The 13,930-nt window shown below is 42.2% G+C and overlaps 2 protein-coding genes across 2 annotated transcripts in view; one reads left to right on the plus strand and one right to left on the minus strand.

Annotated features, from left to right (window-relative positions):
• Positions 1–4: 4 nt before the first annotated feature.
• LOC139380770 (mediator of RNA polymerase II transcription subunit 4-like) lies at positions 5–4,632 on the minus strand. Its single transcript, XM_071123784.1, has 7 exons — positions 4,534–4,632; positions 2,592–2,658; positions 2,183–2,353; positions 1,982–2,039; positions 1,788–1,874; positions 1,443–1,574; positions 5–1,283 (listed from the first exon to the last, which is right to left on the minus strand). The coding sequence occupies exons 1-7, from the start codon at positions 4,602–4,604 to the stop codon at positions 1,111–1,113; spliced, it is 759 nt and encodes a 252-aa protein (XP_070979885.1). The 5' UTR covers positions 4,605–4,632; the 3' UTR covers positions 5–1,110.
• A 91-nt stretch (positions 4,633–4,723) lies between these two features.
• Positions 4,724–13,930, plus strand: part of LOC139380771 (integral membrane protein 2B-like) — a 33,507-nt gene continuing 24,300 nt past the window's right edge. The window contains exon 1 of the mRNA XM_071123785.1: positions 4,724–5,039. Within this exon, the coding sequence (XP_070979886.1) occupies positions 4,959–5,039 (81 nt within the window). The 5' untranslated portion in view covers positions 4,724–4,958. The remainder of the gene's footprint in view (positions 5,040–13,930) is intronic.

Raw genomic sequence — 13,930 nt, forward strand, 5'->3', positions numbered from 1 at the left:
TGGGTTTAAATCTGCAACACATTCTTTCAAAACAAATACATTTATATTCCCTTCAAGGGTACATGTACTTTTCAACACTATTCCCCATTGTCAGTCTCTAAAAAAAACAAAATAAACAAATGATGGGGAGCCAGATAGACAATGAAAGGAATACGCCATTGTTATCACCATCAGAGTTACGTAGTATCAGACATTTCCCTGAACTGAATCAGCGTATCCAAATGTGTTCGATGAGGTTGAGATTAGGGCTCTGTGCAGATCAGTCAAGTTCTTCCACACCGATCTCAACAGACCATTTCTTTATGGACCTCGCTTTGTACATGGGGGCATTGTCATGCTGAAACAAGAAAGGGCCTTCCTCAAACTGTTGCCACAAGGTTGGAAGCACAGAATCGTCTAGAATGTCATTGTATCTTGTAGAGTTAAGATTTCCCTTCACTGGAACTAAGGGGCCTAGCCCGAACCATGAAAAACAGCCTCAGACCATTATTCCTCCTCCACCAAACTGTACAGTTGGCACTATTCAGTCGGGCAGGTAGCGTTCTCCTGGCATCCGCCAAATCCAGATCCGTCCGTCGGCCTGCCAGATGGCACAGCATGACACATCACTCCAGAGAACAGCACTGTTGACAGGGGCAGCTCTAGCAGGGTAGAAATTTGACGAATTGACTTGTTGGAAAGGTGGCATCCTATGATGTTGCCACGTTGAACGTCACTAAGCTCTTTAGTAAGGCCCTTCTACTGACAAAGTTCATCAATGGAGATTGCATAGCTGTGTGCTCGATTGTATACACCTGTCAGCAAAGGGTGTGGCTGAAATAACCAAATCCACTAATTTGAAGGGGTGTCCACATTCAAAAGTATATATAGTGTATTACATTGGGGATGACATAATTTAGTACAAATGTTTCATCAACAAGCTGGGAAAAGAGAGGGTCAGAGTGCTCAAACTCTAGCTTTTCGTATAGGTTATGAGTGTGATGGATAGCTGGCTCTACGAGGTACTGGGAGTGTCCAATTCCCAACACACAGTCAGCTGATGATTCAGATATATACACACAGGTGGGCGGGCTGATTGACGGATGGACAGACAGACACACACTCAGCCAGTCAGTCCGAGTCGCTGCTGCTGCTGGATGAGTCTGTAGACATAGCTTCCACGTCATCCTCGTTCTCTTTGTTGTGGCCGGGGGGCTCCAGCCCAAAGTCGTTGCCATGGTGCGGGGGGAGCATACCCACTGAGACGTCGGACGATTGCCAGGGGTACTGGGGTGTAAGCACATCTGAGGAGGGAAGGAAGGAAAGAGTATTTGAGCTGTGCGATAGGGTTAGTATTATACAGTATAGTCCACAGAATCATATCAAACACACAGACCATAGAAGAAAAAAACAGTTGACTCAATTTGTAGAAGAAAGGAACCACACATAAAACAAAAGCATACCCGGCAATCTCCCAGCAGCCAGTGCATCTCCAGGGAGGTGTCCGTTCACGCCATTAGTTGGCAGATTGCTCATGTGACCCAACATTCCACTGCGCATCTCCAGGTCAGTCGGGTAAGGTCTACGTGGATCACCTGTTATAAGGAATGTCATCAAGTCGATTGAAGAGTAATTACTGTAGTATTGTGAATGCTAGTCACTGCTGTGATAGGGAGTATTTGAACCTCAGCCACTATCACTACCGAGAGGAAATTCCAGTCTGGAGAGAAGGAACATGCAAGGGAAGGAGGATCTGGGGGATCTAAGACTTCAAAACAAAATAAAAAAAGGTCAGAAAGAAGACAAACCTGGTACCCAGTTGAGAGGGGCACACACTGCATTGCTGGCACTAATCCTGTGGGCATATTTGATGATCTCTTCTGAGGAGATGCTCCCTGAAAGACAACAGTTATTTTAGTTTCACATCTATAATCTCTGGTGGTATTTATGTATCAGAAAGCTCTCCAGGTACTCAGACGAATGCTGTGAAAATCAGGCTCACCTTTTCTGGCCTTATCAATAGATTTTAGCTTCTCCTTTGCTTGGTATACAGCAGTCGCCTAGAAGAGAGAAGTTTGGGCAAAAAAGGTTAGGTTGAATCAAAGCCATAAACAATGTGCTGTTGGGTTCCAATTTAATAAAGGAAACACATTGTATAGACTCTTTAGGATTTCTTATCATTCTCCAGCGCCACTATTCTCACCAGTATATGTTCAGCCTCCTTCAGCTGTTTCTGGAGCTGCTGGATGTCGCAGTCTCTCTTCTCCACCTCCTTCTCCAGGACCTGCATCTCTTGGTGCACCTTGCCCTGCTCCTGTGCCACCCTCATCAGCTCCTGGAACTCTCTGTCTCGCTGCACCAGCAGCTCCAGGATCTACCCACAGCAAAACACGTGCATTCAGACTTCTGACCGACTGCACATTGTAAGATAGTAGTCTATTGACACAAAGTTGTGTGGAGAAAAGCACTCAAACCTATTTCACAAAATGCAAACTAAATCTGAGTGGTATGTTCAGTTATGGTGCACATCTTATAATTCTTTGAATAGCTTGGATTGCAGATATTGTTGCTACATTTAAATATAGTTTTAGGTTGAATCAGGTGCCAGCTACCTGGGTGTCCTCGCCTCCTTGGGGGAGTTTTTGGCTCCTTGACAGTGCAAGCATCTCTATCAATTCCCTGAAATACAAGTAACATTGGGTTTTATACACTGCTCAAAAAAATAAAGGGAACACTTAAACAACACAATGTAACTCCAAGTCACACTTCTGTTAAATCAAACTGTCCACTGAGGAAGCAACACTGATTGACAATAAATTTCACATGCTGTTGTGCAAATGGAATAGACAACAGGTGGAAATTATAGGCAATTAGCAAGACACCCCCAATAAAGGAGTGGTTCTGCAGGTGGTGACCACAGACCACTTCTCAGTTCCTATGCTTCCTGGCGGATGTTTTGGTCACTTTTGAATGCTGGCGGTGTGTTCACTCTAGTGGTAGCATGAGACGGAGTCTACAACCCACACAAGTGGCTCAGGTAGTGCAGCTCATCCAGGATGGCACATCAATGCGAGCTGTGGCAAGAAGGTTTGCTGTGTCTGTCAGCGTAGTGTCCAAAGCATGGAGGCGCTACCAGGAGACAGGCCAGTACATCAGGAGACGTGGAGGAGGCCGTAGGAGGGCAACAACCCAGCAGCAGGGCCGCTACCTCCGCCTTTGTGCAAGGAGGAGCAGGAGGAACACTGCCAGAGCCCTGCAAAATGACCTCCAGCAGGCCACAAATGTGCATGTGTCTGCTCACACGGTCAGAAACAGACTCCATGAGGGTGGTATGAGGGCCCGATGCCCACAGGTGGGGGTTGTGCTTTACAGCCCAACACCGTGCAGGACGTTTGGCATTTGCCAGAGAACACCAAGATTGGCAAATTCACCACTGGCGCCCTGTGCTCTTCATAGATGAAAGCAGGTTCACACTGAGCACATGTGACAGACGTGACAGAGTCTGGAGACACCGTGGAGAACGTTCTGCTGCATGCAACATCCCCCAGCATGACCGGTTTGGCGGTGGGTCAGTCATGGTGTGGGGTGGCATTTCTTTGGAGGGCCGCGCAGCCCTCCATGTGCTCGCCAGAGATAGCCTGACTGCCATTAGGTACCGAGATGAGATCCTCAGACCCCTTGTGAGACCATATGCTGGTGCGGTTGGCCCTGGGTTCCTCCTAATGCAAGACAATGCTAGACCTCATGTGGCTGGAGTGTGTCAGCAGTTCCTGCAAGAGGAAGGCATTGATGCTATGGAATGGCCCGCCCGTTCCCCAAACCTGAATCCACTTGAGGACATCTGGGACATCATGTCTCGCTCCATCCACCAACGTCCAGGTCTGGGAGGAGATCCCTCAGGAGACCATCCGCCACCTCATCAGGAGCATGCCCAAGCGTTGTAGGGAGGTCATACAGGCACGCGGAGGCCACACACACTACTGAGGCTCATTTTGACTTGTTTTAAGGACATTACATCAAAGTTGGATCAGCCTGTAGTGTGGTTTTCCAGTTTAATTTTGAGTGTGGCGCCAAATCCAGACCTCCATGGGGTTGATAAATTTGATTTCCATTGATCATTTGTGTGATTTTGTTGTCAGCACATTCAACACATTCAGATCTAGGATGTGTTATTTTAGTGATCCCTTTATTTTTTTTGAGCAGTGTATATACACAATCCATGGCTGACGTTATAGCCTATACAACAGTAGTTCACAACATTTTTCGGTTACTGTACCACCAACTGAACTTTGCTCTGCCTTGGAGTACACCTAATGTACCCCCTCATGTGCATTTAACCAGTAACTATGATCTCATGAGTCTTCTCAAGTACCCCTAGTGGATAGGCCAATTACCCCCAGGGGTCCCAGTACCCCTGGTTGGGAACCACTGGCCTAGCAGTAACATTACACTCAGAACACAAAACGTAGGCATTGTTGAATAAACTACAAACTAGATCATTTGAATGGCTGTTCAGGAAACAATTATTCCGGTGAGAAAATAATACATTCGTACCTGGATAACACTTCTAAATCGTCCAGTACCGATAATAATCGCTCTTTCGTAGATTTATCAGTCACCGCCATTATTGTTTCCACGCCACTGCGCAGAACAGGAAATAGAGCTGATGTTTTGTTGTGTGGAAATAAAGCGTGCTAGCGACGTCTGTTGGAAAGGAGTGAAAATGCATTCTGTTGGCGAAGTCACTGAGGCAAAAATAGAAAGAGGCGGAGCCACATCTATACAGAAGAAAATAGTATTCTCTGGAAGTTAGGTCCTCGGCGCTCAGCTGTTGAGTTGAGGAGAATATTTGGTTGAGTCGGGCAGCACGAGCTGTGTGTGTTTATCTGCGCGGTCTACAGCAGCAAGATTCCAACCAACTTCGACGTGCTAAACACACTCGCTCTGTAATTTTGAAATCAACCAGTGCAAATTTCACGATGGTGAAGGTATCCTTTAATTCGGCCCTCGGGCAGAAAGACATGAAAAAGGACAGCGAATCCCTAATTCCCGAGGACAAGGTGAGTAATTACAACTGCGAATAGCCATCAAGGATTGTGTTATTGACTGTACGTTTGTTTATGTGTAACTGTGTTTTTGTCGCACTGCTTTGCTTTATCTTGGCCAGGTCACAGTTGTAAATGAGAAGTTGTTCTCAATTGGCCTACCTGGTTAAATAAATAAAGGTGAAAAAATAAATAATAATAAGTACGTTAACGTTGGTTATCTAACGTTAGAAAACATTGTCACAGTTGAACAGACACAGATGGCAAAATTAAGACGTCAATCCCCTAGTTAGCTCCTTTAGCCAGATCAGAGATCTAGCCAATACATTATATATAGCTAGCTAATTACCGAAATTAGATACATTTGAACTAAGCGAAAGTAATATTTGGCCAAATGTGTCTAAATTTAACATTAGGTCTGAGACTTGCTTAATCAGCTCTCAACAATTCACTGACCACCATTATCTAACGTGAAATTATAGCCTACAGGGGCTGCCAGTTACTGCTTTCTTTCCCCTTCTTTGCAAATGGCAGGCTGAATGTCAATTTAATGTTTTGAGTTTTGGAGATCAGCTGGAACTTGTTTGTCACTTGAAGCCAGCACTTGTTCAGTCCCCGCTGCTTACATTGATATACCATCAACTGTTATTTCTCATTCCAAGAACAACAGTAGCGTTTTGATAAGGGTTATCAACACTGAATTGTCATCATTCTGTTGTTTGTCAGTGTTGGTTGGACCAAGAAATGGACAGACACAACATTCATTTCTAAGAACGGTATGATGCCAGGTATTTAGAAATAATCTAAAATAAGAAACTTTGTCCCCAGGGGGGAAATTTCTATTGCACATTAACAACATCTTAAGAAATACATGAATAAATATGGTATGTGAAATATGCAGTACAGACGCCTACATGACACAATGCATATGCTCACAACTGATAAGAAGAGTAGGAGCGTGAGACAGCACTCATATGATGTCTGCTCACTTATCATCAAATCCATGCCAATTGGGCAGGTTGCCTCTGAGAAGATGATGTGAAGTGGCAGGCGAGTCTGCATTGCAAATAACTCCATCTGTCTCCGCTCGCTGACTCATACCATTCAATACATTTTTCAGTACACAGTTCTGTCTTCTATCCTTCCACCCATTAAGATTCTCACAGCCTAGACTGTTTCCCCTTGAGGAAATTTGTCTTTGGTCTCCCAACAAGCCCAGCGTTGTATTACATTTATCACAACACAAAACAATACAGGGTTACATACAGTCAATATGGATAATGGAACTACCATGCATTGGTCAAATCAAGCTTTATTTATACAGCACATTTCAGACAATATGCTTTACAGGAAAGCATCTTCAGGTTCTCCGGCAGGCTATTCCAGAGGCTGGGGGCATAATCACTGAGGGACCTACTAGGTAGATACCATTAAAGCATGTCTGACATGTATTTTGGTGCACAATTGCGGGTTGATTTTAAAAACCAATAGAAGAATCTTAAAATGTATTCTAAATCTCACAGGCAGCCCGTGCAGACCTTAAAACTGGTGTAATGTGTGCTCTCCATCTTGGTCATTACGTGTGCTGCAGCATTCTGTATGTTTTGCAGTTGACAAATTTAGTTCAGAATCTAAATCAGGTTTTTTACCTGGTGTTTTATCTTTATTGCCTGTGAATTTAAATGTGCGGCTAGATTCTCTATGTGCTTTGGCTCTGACAATAAGTACCTCGGTCTTGTCTTGATTTAGCTGGAGGAAGTTGTGAGTCATCAAAGTATTTTAATCACTTATGTAGCCTAATTGATTTGTGGAGCTAAAATCCTCTGGTGGCACAAATGTAAAGTTGTGTATCTTGCTGTGCTTTCTGATAATGCTGTCAATGGGTTATATATATATATCTCACAAGGTTGAAGTCGGAAGTTTACATACACCTTAGCTAAATACATTTAAACTCAGTTTTTCACAATTCCTGACATTTAATCCTAGTACAAATGCCCTGTCTTAGGTCAGTTAGTAACACCACTTTATTTTAGGAATGTAAAATGTCAGAATAATAGTAGAGAATTACTTATTTAAGCTTTTAATTTCTTTCATCACATTCCCTGTGGGTCAGAAGTTTACATACACTCAATTAGTATTTGGTAGGATTGCCTTTAAATTGTTTAACTTGGATCAAACAGAGTGTGGTGTCAGGAAAATAACCTCACGTTCAATGTCAACAAAACAAAGGAGATGATCGTGGACTTCAGGACACAGCAGAGGGAGCACCCCCCTATCCACATTGACGGGACAGTAGTGGAGAAGGTGGAAAGTTTTAAGTTCCTTGGCGTACACATCACGGACAAACTGAAATGGTCCACCCACACAGACAGCGTGGTGAAGAAGGCGCAACGGCGCCTCTTCAACCTCAGGAGGCTGAAGAAATTTGGCTTGTCACCAAAAACCACTCACAAACTTTTACAGATGCACAATCGAGAACATCCTGTCGGGCTGTATCACCGCCTGGTACGGCAACTGCTCCACCCACAACTGCAAGGCTCTCCAGAGGGTAGTTAGGCCTGCACAACGCACCACCGGGGGCAAACTACCCGCCCTCCATGACACCTACACCACCCGATGTCACAGGAAGGCCAAAAAGAACATTGAGGACAACAACCACCCGAGCCACTGCCTGTTCACCCCGCTATCATCCAGAAGGCGAGGTCAGTACAGGTGCATCAAAGCAGGGATCGTGAGACAGAAGCTGTTTTTCAATCTCAAGGTCTTCAGACTGTTAAACAGCCATCACTAACATTAAGTGGCTGCTGCCAACATACTGACTCAAATCTCTAGCCAATTTAATCATTCAAAATTGGATGTAATAAATGTATAACTAGTCACTTTAAACAATTCCACTTTGTATAATGTTTACATACCCTACATTAACTCATCTCATATGTACAGTGCCTTGCGAAAGTATTCGGCCCCCTTGAACTTTGCGACCTTTTGCCACATTTCAGGCTTCAAACATAAAGATATACAATTTTATTTTTTTGTGAAGAATCAACAACAAGTGGGACACAATCATGAAGTGGAACGACATTTATTGGATATTTCAAACTTTTTTAACAAATCAAAAACTGAAAAATTGGGCGTGCAAAATTATTCAGCCCCTTTACTTTCAGTGCAGCAAACTCTCTCCAGAAGTTCAGTGAGGATCTCTGAATGATCCAATGTTGACCTAAATGACTAATGATGATAAATACAATCCACCTGTGTGTAATCAAGTCTCCGTATAAATGCACCTGCACTGTGATAGTCTCAGAGGTCCGTTAAAAGTGCAGAGAGCATCATGAAGAACAAGGAACACAATAGGCAGGTCCGATATACTGTTGTGAAGAAGTTTAAAGCCGGATTTGGATACAAAAAGATTTCCCAAGGAGCACTGTGCAAGCGATAATATTGAAATGGAAGGAGTATCAGACCACTGCAAATCTACCAAGACCTGGCCGTCCCTCTAAACTTTCAGCTCATACAAGGAGAAGACTGATCAGAGATGCAGCCAAGAGGCCCATGATCACTCTGGATGAACTGCAGAGATCTACAGCTGAGGTGGGAGACTCTGTCCATAGGACAACAATCAGTCATATATTGCACAAATCTGGCCTTTATGGAAGAGTGGCAAGAAAGCCATTTCTTAAAGATATCCATAAAAAGTGTTGTTTAAAGTTTGCCACAAGCCACCTGGGAGACACACCAAACATGTGGAAGAAGGTGCTCTGGTCAGATGAAACCAAAATTGAACTTTTTGGCAACAATGCAAAACGTTATGTTTGGCGTAAAAGCAACACAGCTGAACACACCATCCCCACTGTCAAACATGGTGGTGGCAGCATCATGGTTTGGGCCTGCTTTTCTTCAGCAGGGACAGGGAAGATGGTTAAAATTGATGGGAAGATGGATGGAGCCAAATACAGGACCATTCTGGAAGAAAACCTGATGGAGTCTGCAAAAGACCTGAGACTGGGACGGAGATTTGTCTTCCAACAAGACAATGATCCAAAACATAAAGCAAAATCTACAATGGAATGGTTCAAAAATAAACAGATCCAGGTGTTAGAATGGCCAAGTCAAAGTCCAGACCTGAATCCAATCGAGAATCTGTGGAAAGAACTGAAAACTGCTGTTCACAAATGCTCTCCATCCAACCTCACTGAGCTCGAGCTGTTTTGCAAGGAGGAATGGGAAAAAAATGCAGTCTCTCGATGTGCAAAACTGATAGAGACATACCCCAAGCGACTTACAGCTGTAATCGCAGCAAAAGGTGGCGCTACAAAGTATTAACTTAAGGGGGCTGAATAATTTTGCACGCCCAATTTTTCAGTTTTTGATTTGTTAAAAAAGTTTGAAATATCCAATAAATGTCGTTCCACTACATGATTGTGTCCCACTTGTTGTTGATTCTTTACAAAAAAAAATACAGTTTTATATCTTTATGTTTGAAGCCTGAAATGTGGCAAAAGGTCGCAAAGTTCAAGGGGGCCGAATACTTTCGCAAGGCACTGTATATACTGTACTCTATACCATCTACTGCATCTTGGCTATGCCGTTTAGCCATCGCTCATCCATATATTTATATGTACATATTCATATTCATTCCTTTACACTGGTGTGTATAAGGTAGTTGTTGTGAAATTGTTAGATTACTTGTTAGATATTACTGTGTGGTCGGAACTAGAAACAGAAGCATTTCGCTACACTCGCATTAACATTGCTAACCATGTGTATGTGACCAATAAGATTTGATTTGACTGTTCCGGGTAGCCTTCCACAAGCTCCCCAAAATAAGTTAGGTGAATTTTGGCCCATTCCTCCTGACCGAGCCGGTGTAACTGAGTCAGGTTTGTAGGTTTCCTTGCCCGCACACGCTTTTTCAGTTCTGCCCACAAATTTTATATGGGATTGAGGTCAGGGCTTTGTGATGGCCACTCCAATACCTTGACTTTGTTGTCCTTAAGACATTTTGCCACAACTTTGGAAGTATGCTTGGGGTCATTGTCCATTCGGGAAGAACCATTTGTGACCAAGCTTTAACTTCCTGACTGATGTCTTGATGTTGCTTCAATATATCCACAATTTTACTTCCTCATGATGCCATCTATTTTGTGAAGTGCACCAGTCCCTCCTGCAGCAAAAGCACCCCCACAATATGATGCTGCCGCCCCCGCACTTCACGGTTGGGATGGTGTTCTTCGGCTGGCAAGCCTCCCCTTTTCCTCCAAACATTACCATGGTCATTATGGCCAAACAGTTCTATTTTTGTTTCATCGGATCTGAGGACATTTCTCCAAAAAGTATGATCTTTGTCCCCATGTGCAGTTGCAAACCGTAGTCTGGCTTTTTTATGGCAGTTTTGGAGCAGTGGCTTCTTCCTTACTGAGCGGCATTTCAGGTTATGTTGATATAGGACTCATTTTACTGTGGATATAAATACTTTTGTGCCTGTTTCCTCCAGCATCTTCACAAGGTCCTTTGCTGTTGTTCTGGGATTTATTTGCACTTTTTGCTCCAAAGTACATTCATCTTTAGGAGACAGAACGCGTCTTATTCCTAAGAGGCATGAAGGCTGCGTGGTCCCATGGTGTTTATACTTGTGTACTATTGTTTGTACGAATGAACGCGGTACCTTCAGGTGTTTGGAAATTGCTCCCAAGGATGAATCATATTTGTGGAGGTAAAAAAAAAATTTTTTTGAGGTCTTGGCTGATTTCTTTTGATTTTCCCATGATGTCAAGCAAAGACGCACTGAGTTTGAAGTTAGGCCTTGAAATACATCCACAGGTACACCTCCAATTGACTCAAATGATGTCAATTAGCCTATCAGAAGCTTCTAAAGCCATGACATAATTTTCTTGAATTTTCCAAGCTTTTTAAAGGCGCATTCAACTTGGTGTATGTATACTTCTGACTCACTGGAATTGTGATGCAGTGAAATAATCTGTCTGTAAACAATTGTTGAAAAAAACACTTGTGTCCATGTAGAGGTCGACCGATTTTATGATTTTTTTCATCACCGATACCAATTATTGGTCCTCCAATCAAACACCTTTGGAGGAGCAAAAAAAGCCGATACCGATTAATTGGCCAATTTTTATTTTATTTAAACAAATATATATACACACAGTGGGGCAAAAAAGTATTTAGTCAGCCACCAATTGTGCAAGTTCTCCCACTTAAAAAGATGAGAGGCCTGTAATTTTCATCATAGGTACACTTCAACTATGACAGACAAAATTAGAAAAAAAAATCCAGAAAATCACATTGTAGAATTTTTAATTTATTTATTTGCAAATTATGGTGGAAAATAAGTATTTGGTCACCTACAAACAAGCAATATTTTTGGCTCTCACAGACCTGTAACTTCTTCTTTAAGAGGCTCCTCTGTCCTCCACTCGTTACCTGTATTAATGGCACCTGTTTGAACTTGTTATCAGTATACCACAACCTCAAACAGTCACACTCCAAACTCCGCTATGGCCAAGACCAAATAGCTGTCAAAGGACACCAGAAACAAAATTGTAGACCTGCACCAGGCTGGGAAGACTGAATCTGCAATAGGTAAGCAGCTTGGTTTGAAAAAAATCAACTGTGGAGAAATTATTAGGAAATGGAAGATCTCACCCCGTGGGGTCAAAATGATCACAAGAACGATGAGCAAAAATCCCAGAACCACACGGGGGGACCTAGTAAATGACCTGCAGAGAGCTGGGATAAAAGTAACAAAGCCTACCATCAGTAACACACATCAGTAACACACTGGAGTGGCTTCGTAAGAAGTATTTCAAGGTCCTGGAGTGGCCTAGCCAGTCTCCAGATCTCAACCTCATAGAAAATCTTTGGAGGGAGTTGAAAGTCTGTGTTGCCCAGCAACAGCCCCAAAACATCACTGCTCTAGAGGGGATCTGCATGGAGGAATGGGCCAAAATACCAGCAATAGTGTGTGTGAACCTTGTGAAGACTTACAAAAAACGTTTGACCTCTGTCATTGCCAACAAAGGGTATATAACAAAGTATTGAGAAACTTTTGTTATTGACCAAATACTTTTTTTCCACCATAATTTGCAAATAAATTCATAAAAAATCCTACAATGTGATTTTCTATTTTTTTTTTTTTTTCATTTTGTCTGTCATAGTTGAAGTGTACCTATGATGATAGGTACAGGCCTCTCTTGTCTTTTTAAGTGGGAGAACTTGCACAATTGGTGGCTGACTAAATACTTTTTTGCCCCACTGCGTGTGTGTATATACACACACGCATGTATAATAATGACAATTACAACTACTGAATGAACACTTATTTTAACTTAACATTAATACATCAATAAAATCAATTTAGCCTCAAATAGATAATGAAACATGTTCATTTTGGTTTAAATAATGCAAAAACAAAGTGTTGGAGAAAGTAAAAGTGCAATTATGTGCCATGTAAAAATCCAACGTTTAAGTTCCTTGCTCAGAACATATGAAAGCTGGTGGTTCCTTTTAACATGAGTCTTCAATATTCCCAGGTAATAAGTTTTAGGTTGTAGTTATTATAGGACTATTTCTCTATACCATTTGTATTTCATATACCTTTGACTATTGGATGTTCCAATAGGTACTATAGTTTTGCCAGCCCCATCTCCGGAGTTGGTAGGCTTGAAGTTATAAACAGCGCAATGCTTGAAGCACAGCGAAGAGCTGCTGGCAAATGCAGGAAAGTGCTGTTTGAATGAATGCTTACGAGCCTGCTGCTGCCTACCACCGCTCAGTCAGACTGCTCTATCAAATCATAGACTTAATTATAATATAATAACACACAGAAACAAGAGCCATAGGTAATTAATATGGTCAAATCCGGAAACTATCATTTCAAAAACAAAACGTTTATTCTTTCAGTGAAATACGGAACCGTTACGTATTTTATCTAACAGGTGACATCCCTAAGTCTAAATATTGCTGTTACATTGCGCAACCTTCAATGTTATGTCGTCATTATGTACAATTCTGGCAAATTAATTACTGTCTTTGTTCGGAAGAAATGGTCTTCACACAGTTCGCAACGAGCCATGCGGCCCAAACTGATGCATATACCCTGACTCTGCTTGCACAGAACGCAAGAGAAGTGACACAATTTCCCTAGTTAAAATAAATTCACGTTTGCAGGCAATATTAATTAAATATGCAGGTTTAAAAATATATACTTGTGTATTGATTTTAAGAAAGGCATTGATGTTTATGGTTAGGTACACATTGATGGAAAGACAGTGCTTTTTTTCAGGAATGCGCTTGTTAAATCACCCATTTGGCGAAGTAGGCTGTGATTCAATGATAAATTAACAGGCACCGCATCGATTATATGCAACGCAGGACAAGCTAGATAAACTAGTAATATCATCAACCATATGTAGTTAACTAGTGATTATGTTAAGATTGATTGATTGTTTTTTATAAGATAAGTTTAATGCTACCTAGCACCTTACCTTGGCTCCTTGCTGCGCTCGCATAACAGGTAGTCAGCCTCGCTTCACCCTATAGATACTTTACTGTTAAATAAATTATCTTTACGTATGACAATTCAGCGCTAACAGATTGTTTGTTGAAAGATTGATCTAAGGCAACATCTACCAATGCTTTGTGTTATACATTTGTAGGCTAATGACTGTATGCATAAGATAAGAAGAGTTGGTATCATTATATAGCATGTGGGCATGTTTGATAAAGTAGATAGACAGTAGACAGACAGACACCATGGGACGTACCTTTGAGATGTGTTTTTGTACTTCTGCCTGAAAAACAAGATGAGGAGTGTACATTAGATGAATAGGCCATACAAAGTACACCGTCGCTCTGAGATAGATCTGCAGCCCAAATGGCACCCTATTCCC

The sequence above is a fragment of the Oncorhynchus clarkii genome, chromosome 22, assembly GCF_045791955.1.
Source record: "Oncorhynchus clarkii lewisi isolate Uvic-CL-2024 chromosome 22, UVic_Ocla_1.0, whole genome shotgun sequence".
NCBI lineage: Eukaryota > Metazoa > Chordata > Actinopteri > Salmoniformes > Salmonidae > Oncorhynchus > Oncorhynchus clarkii.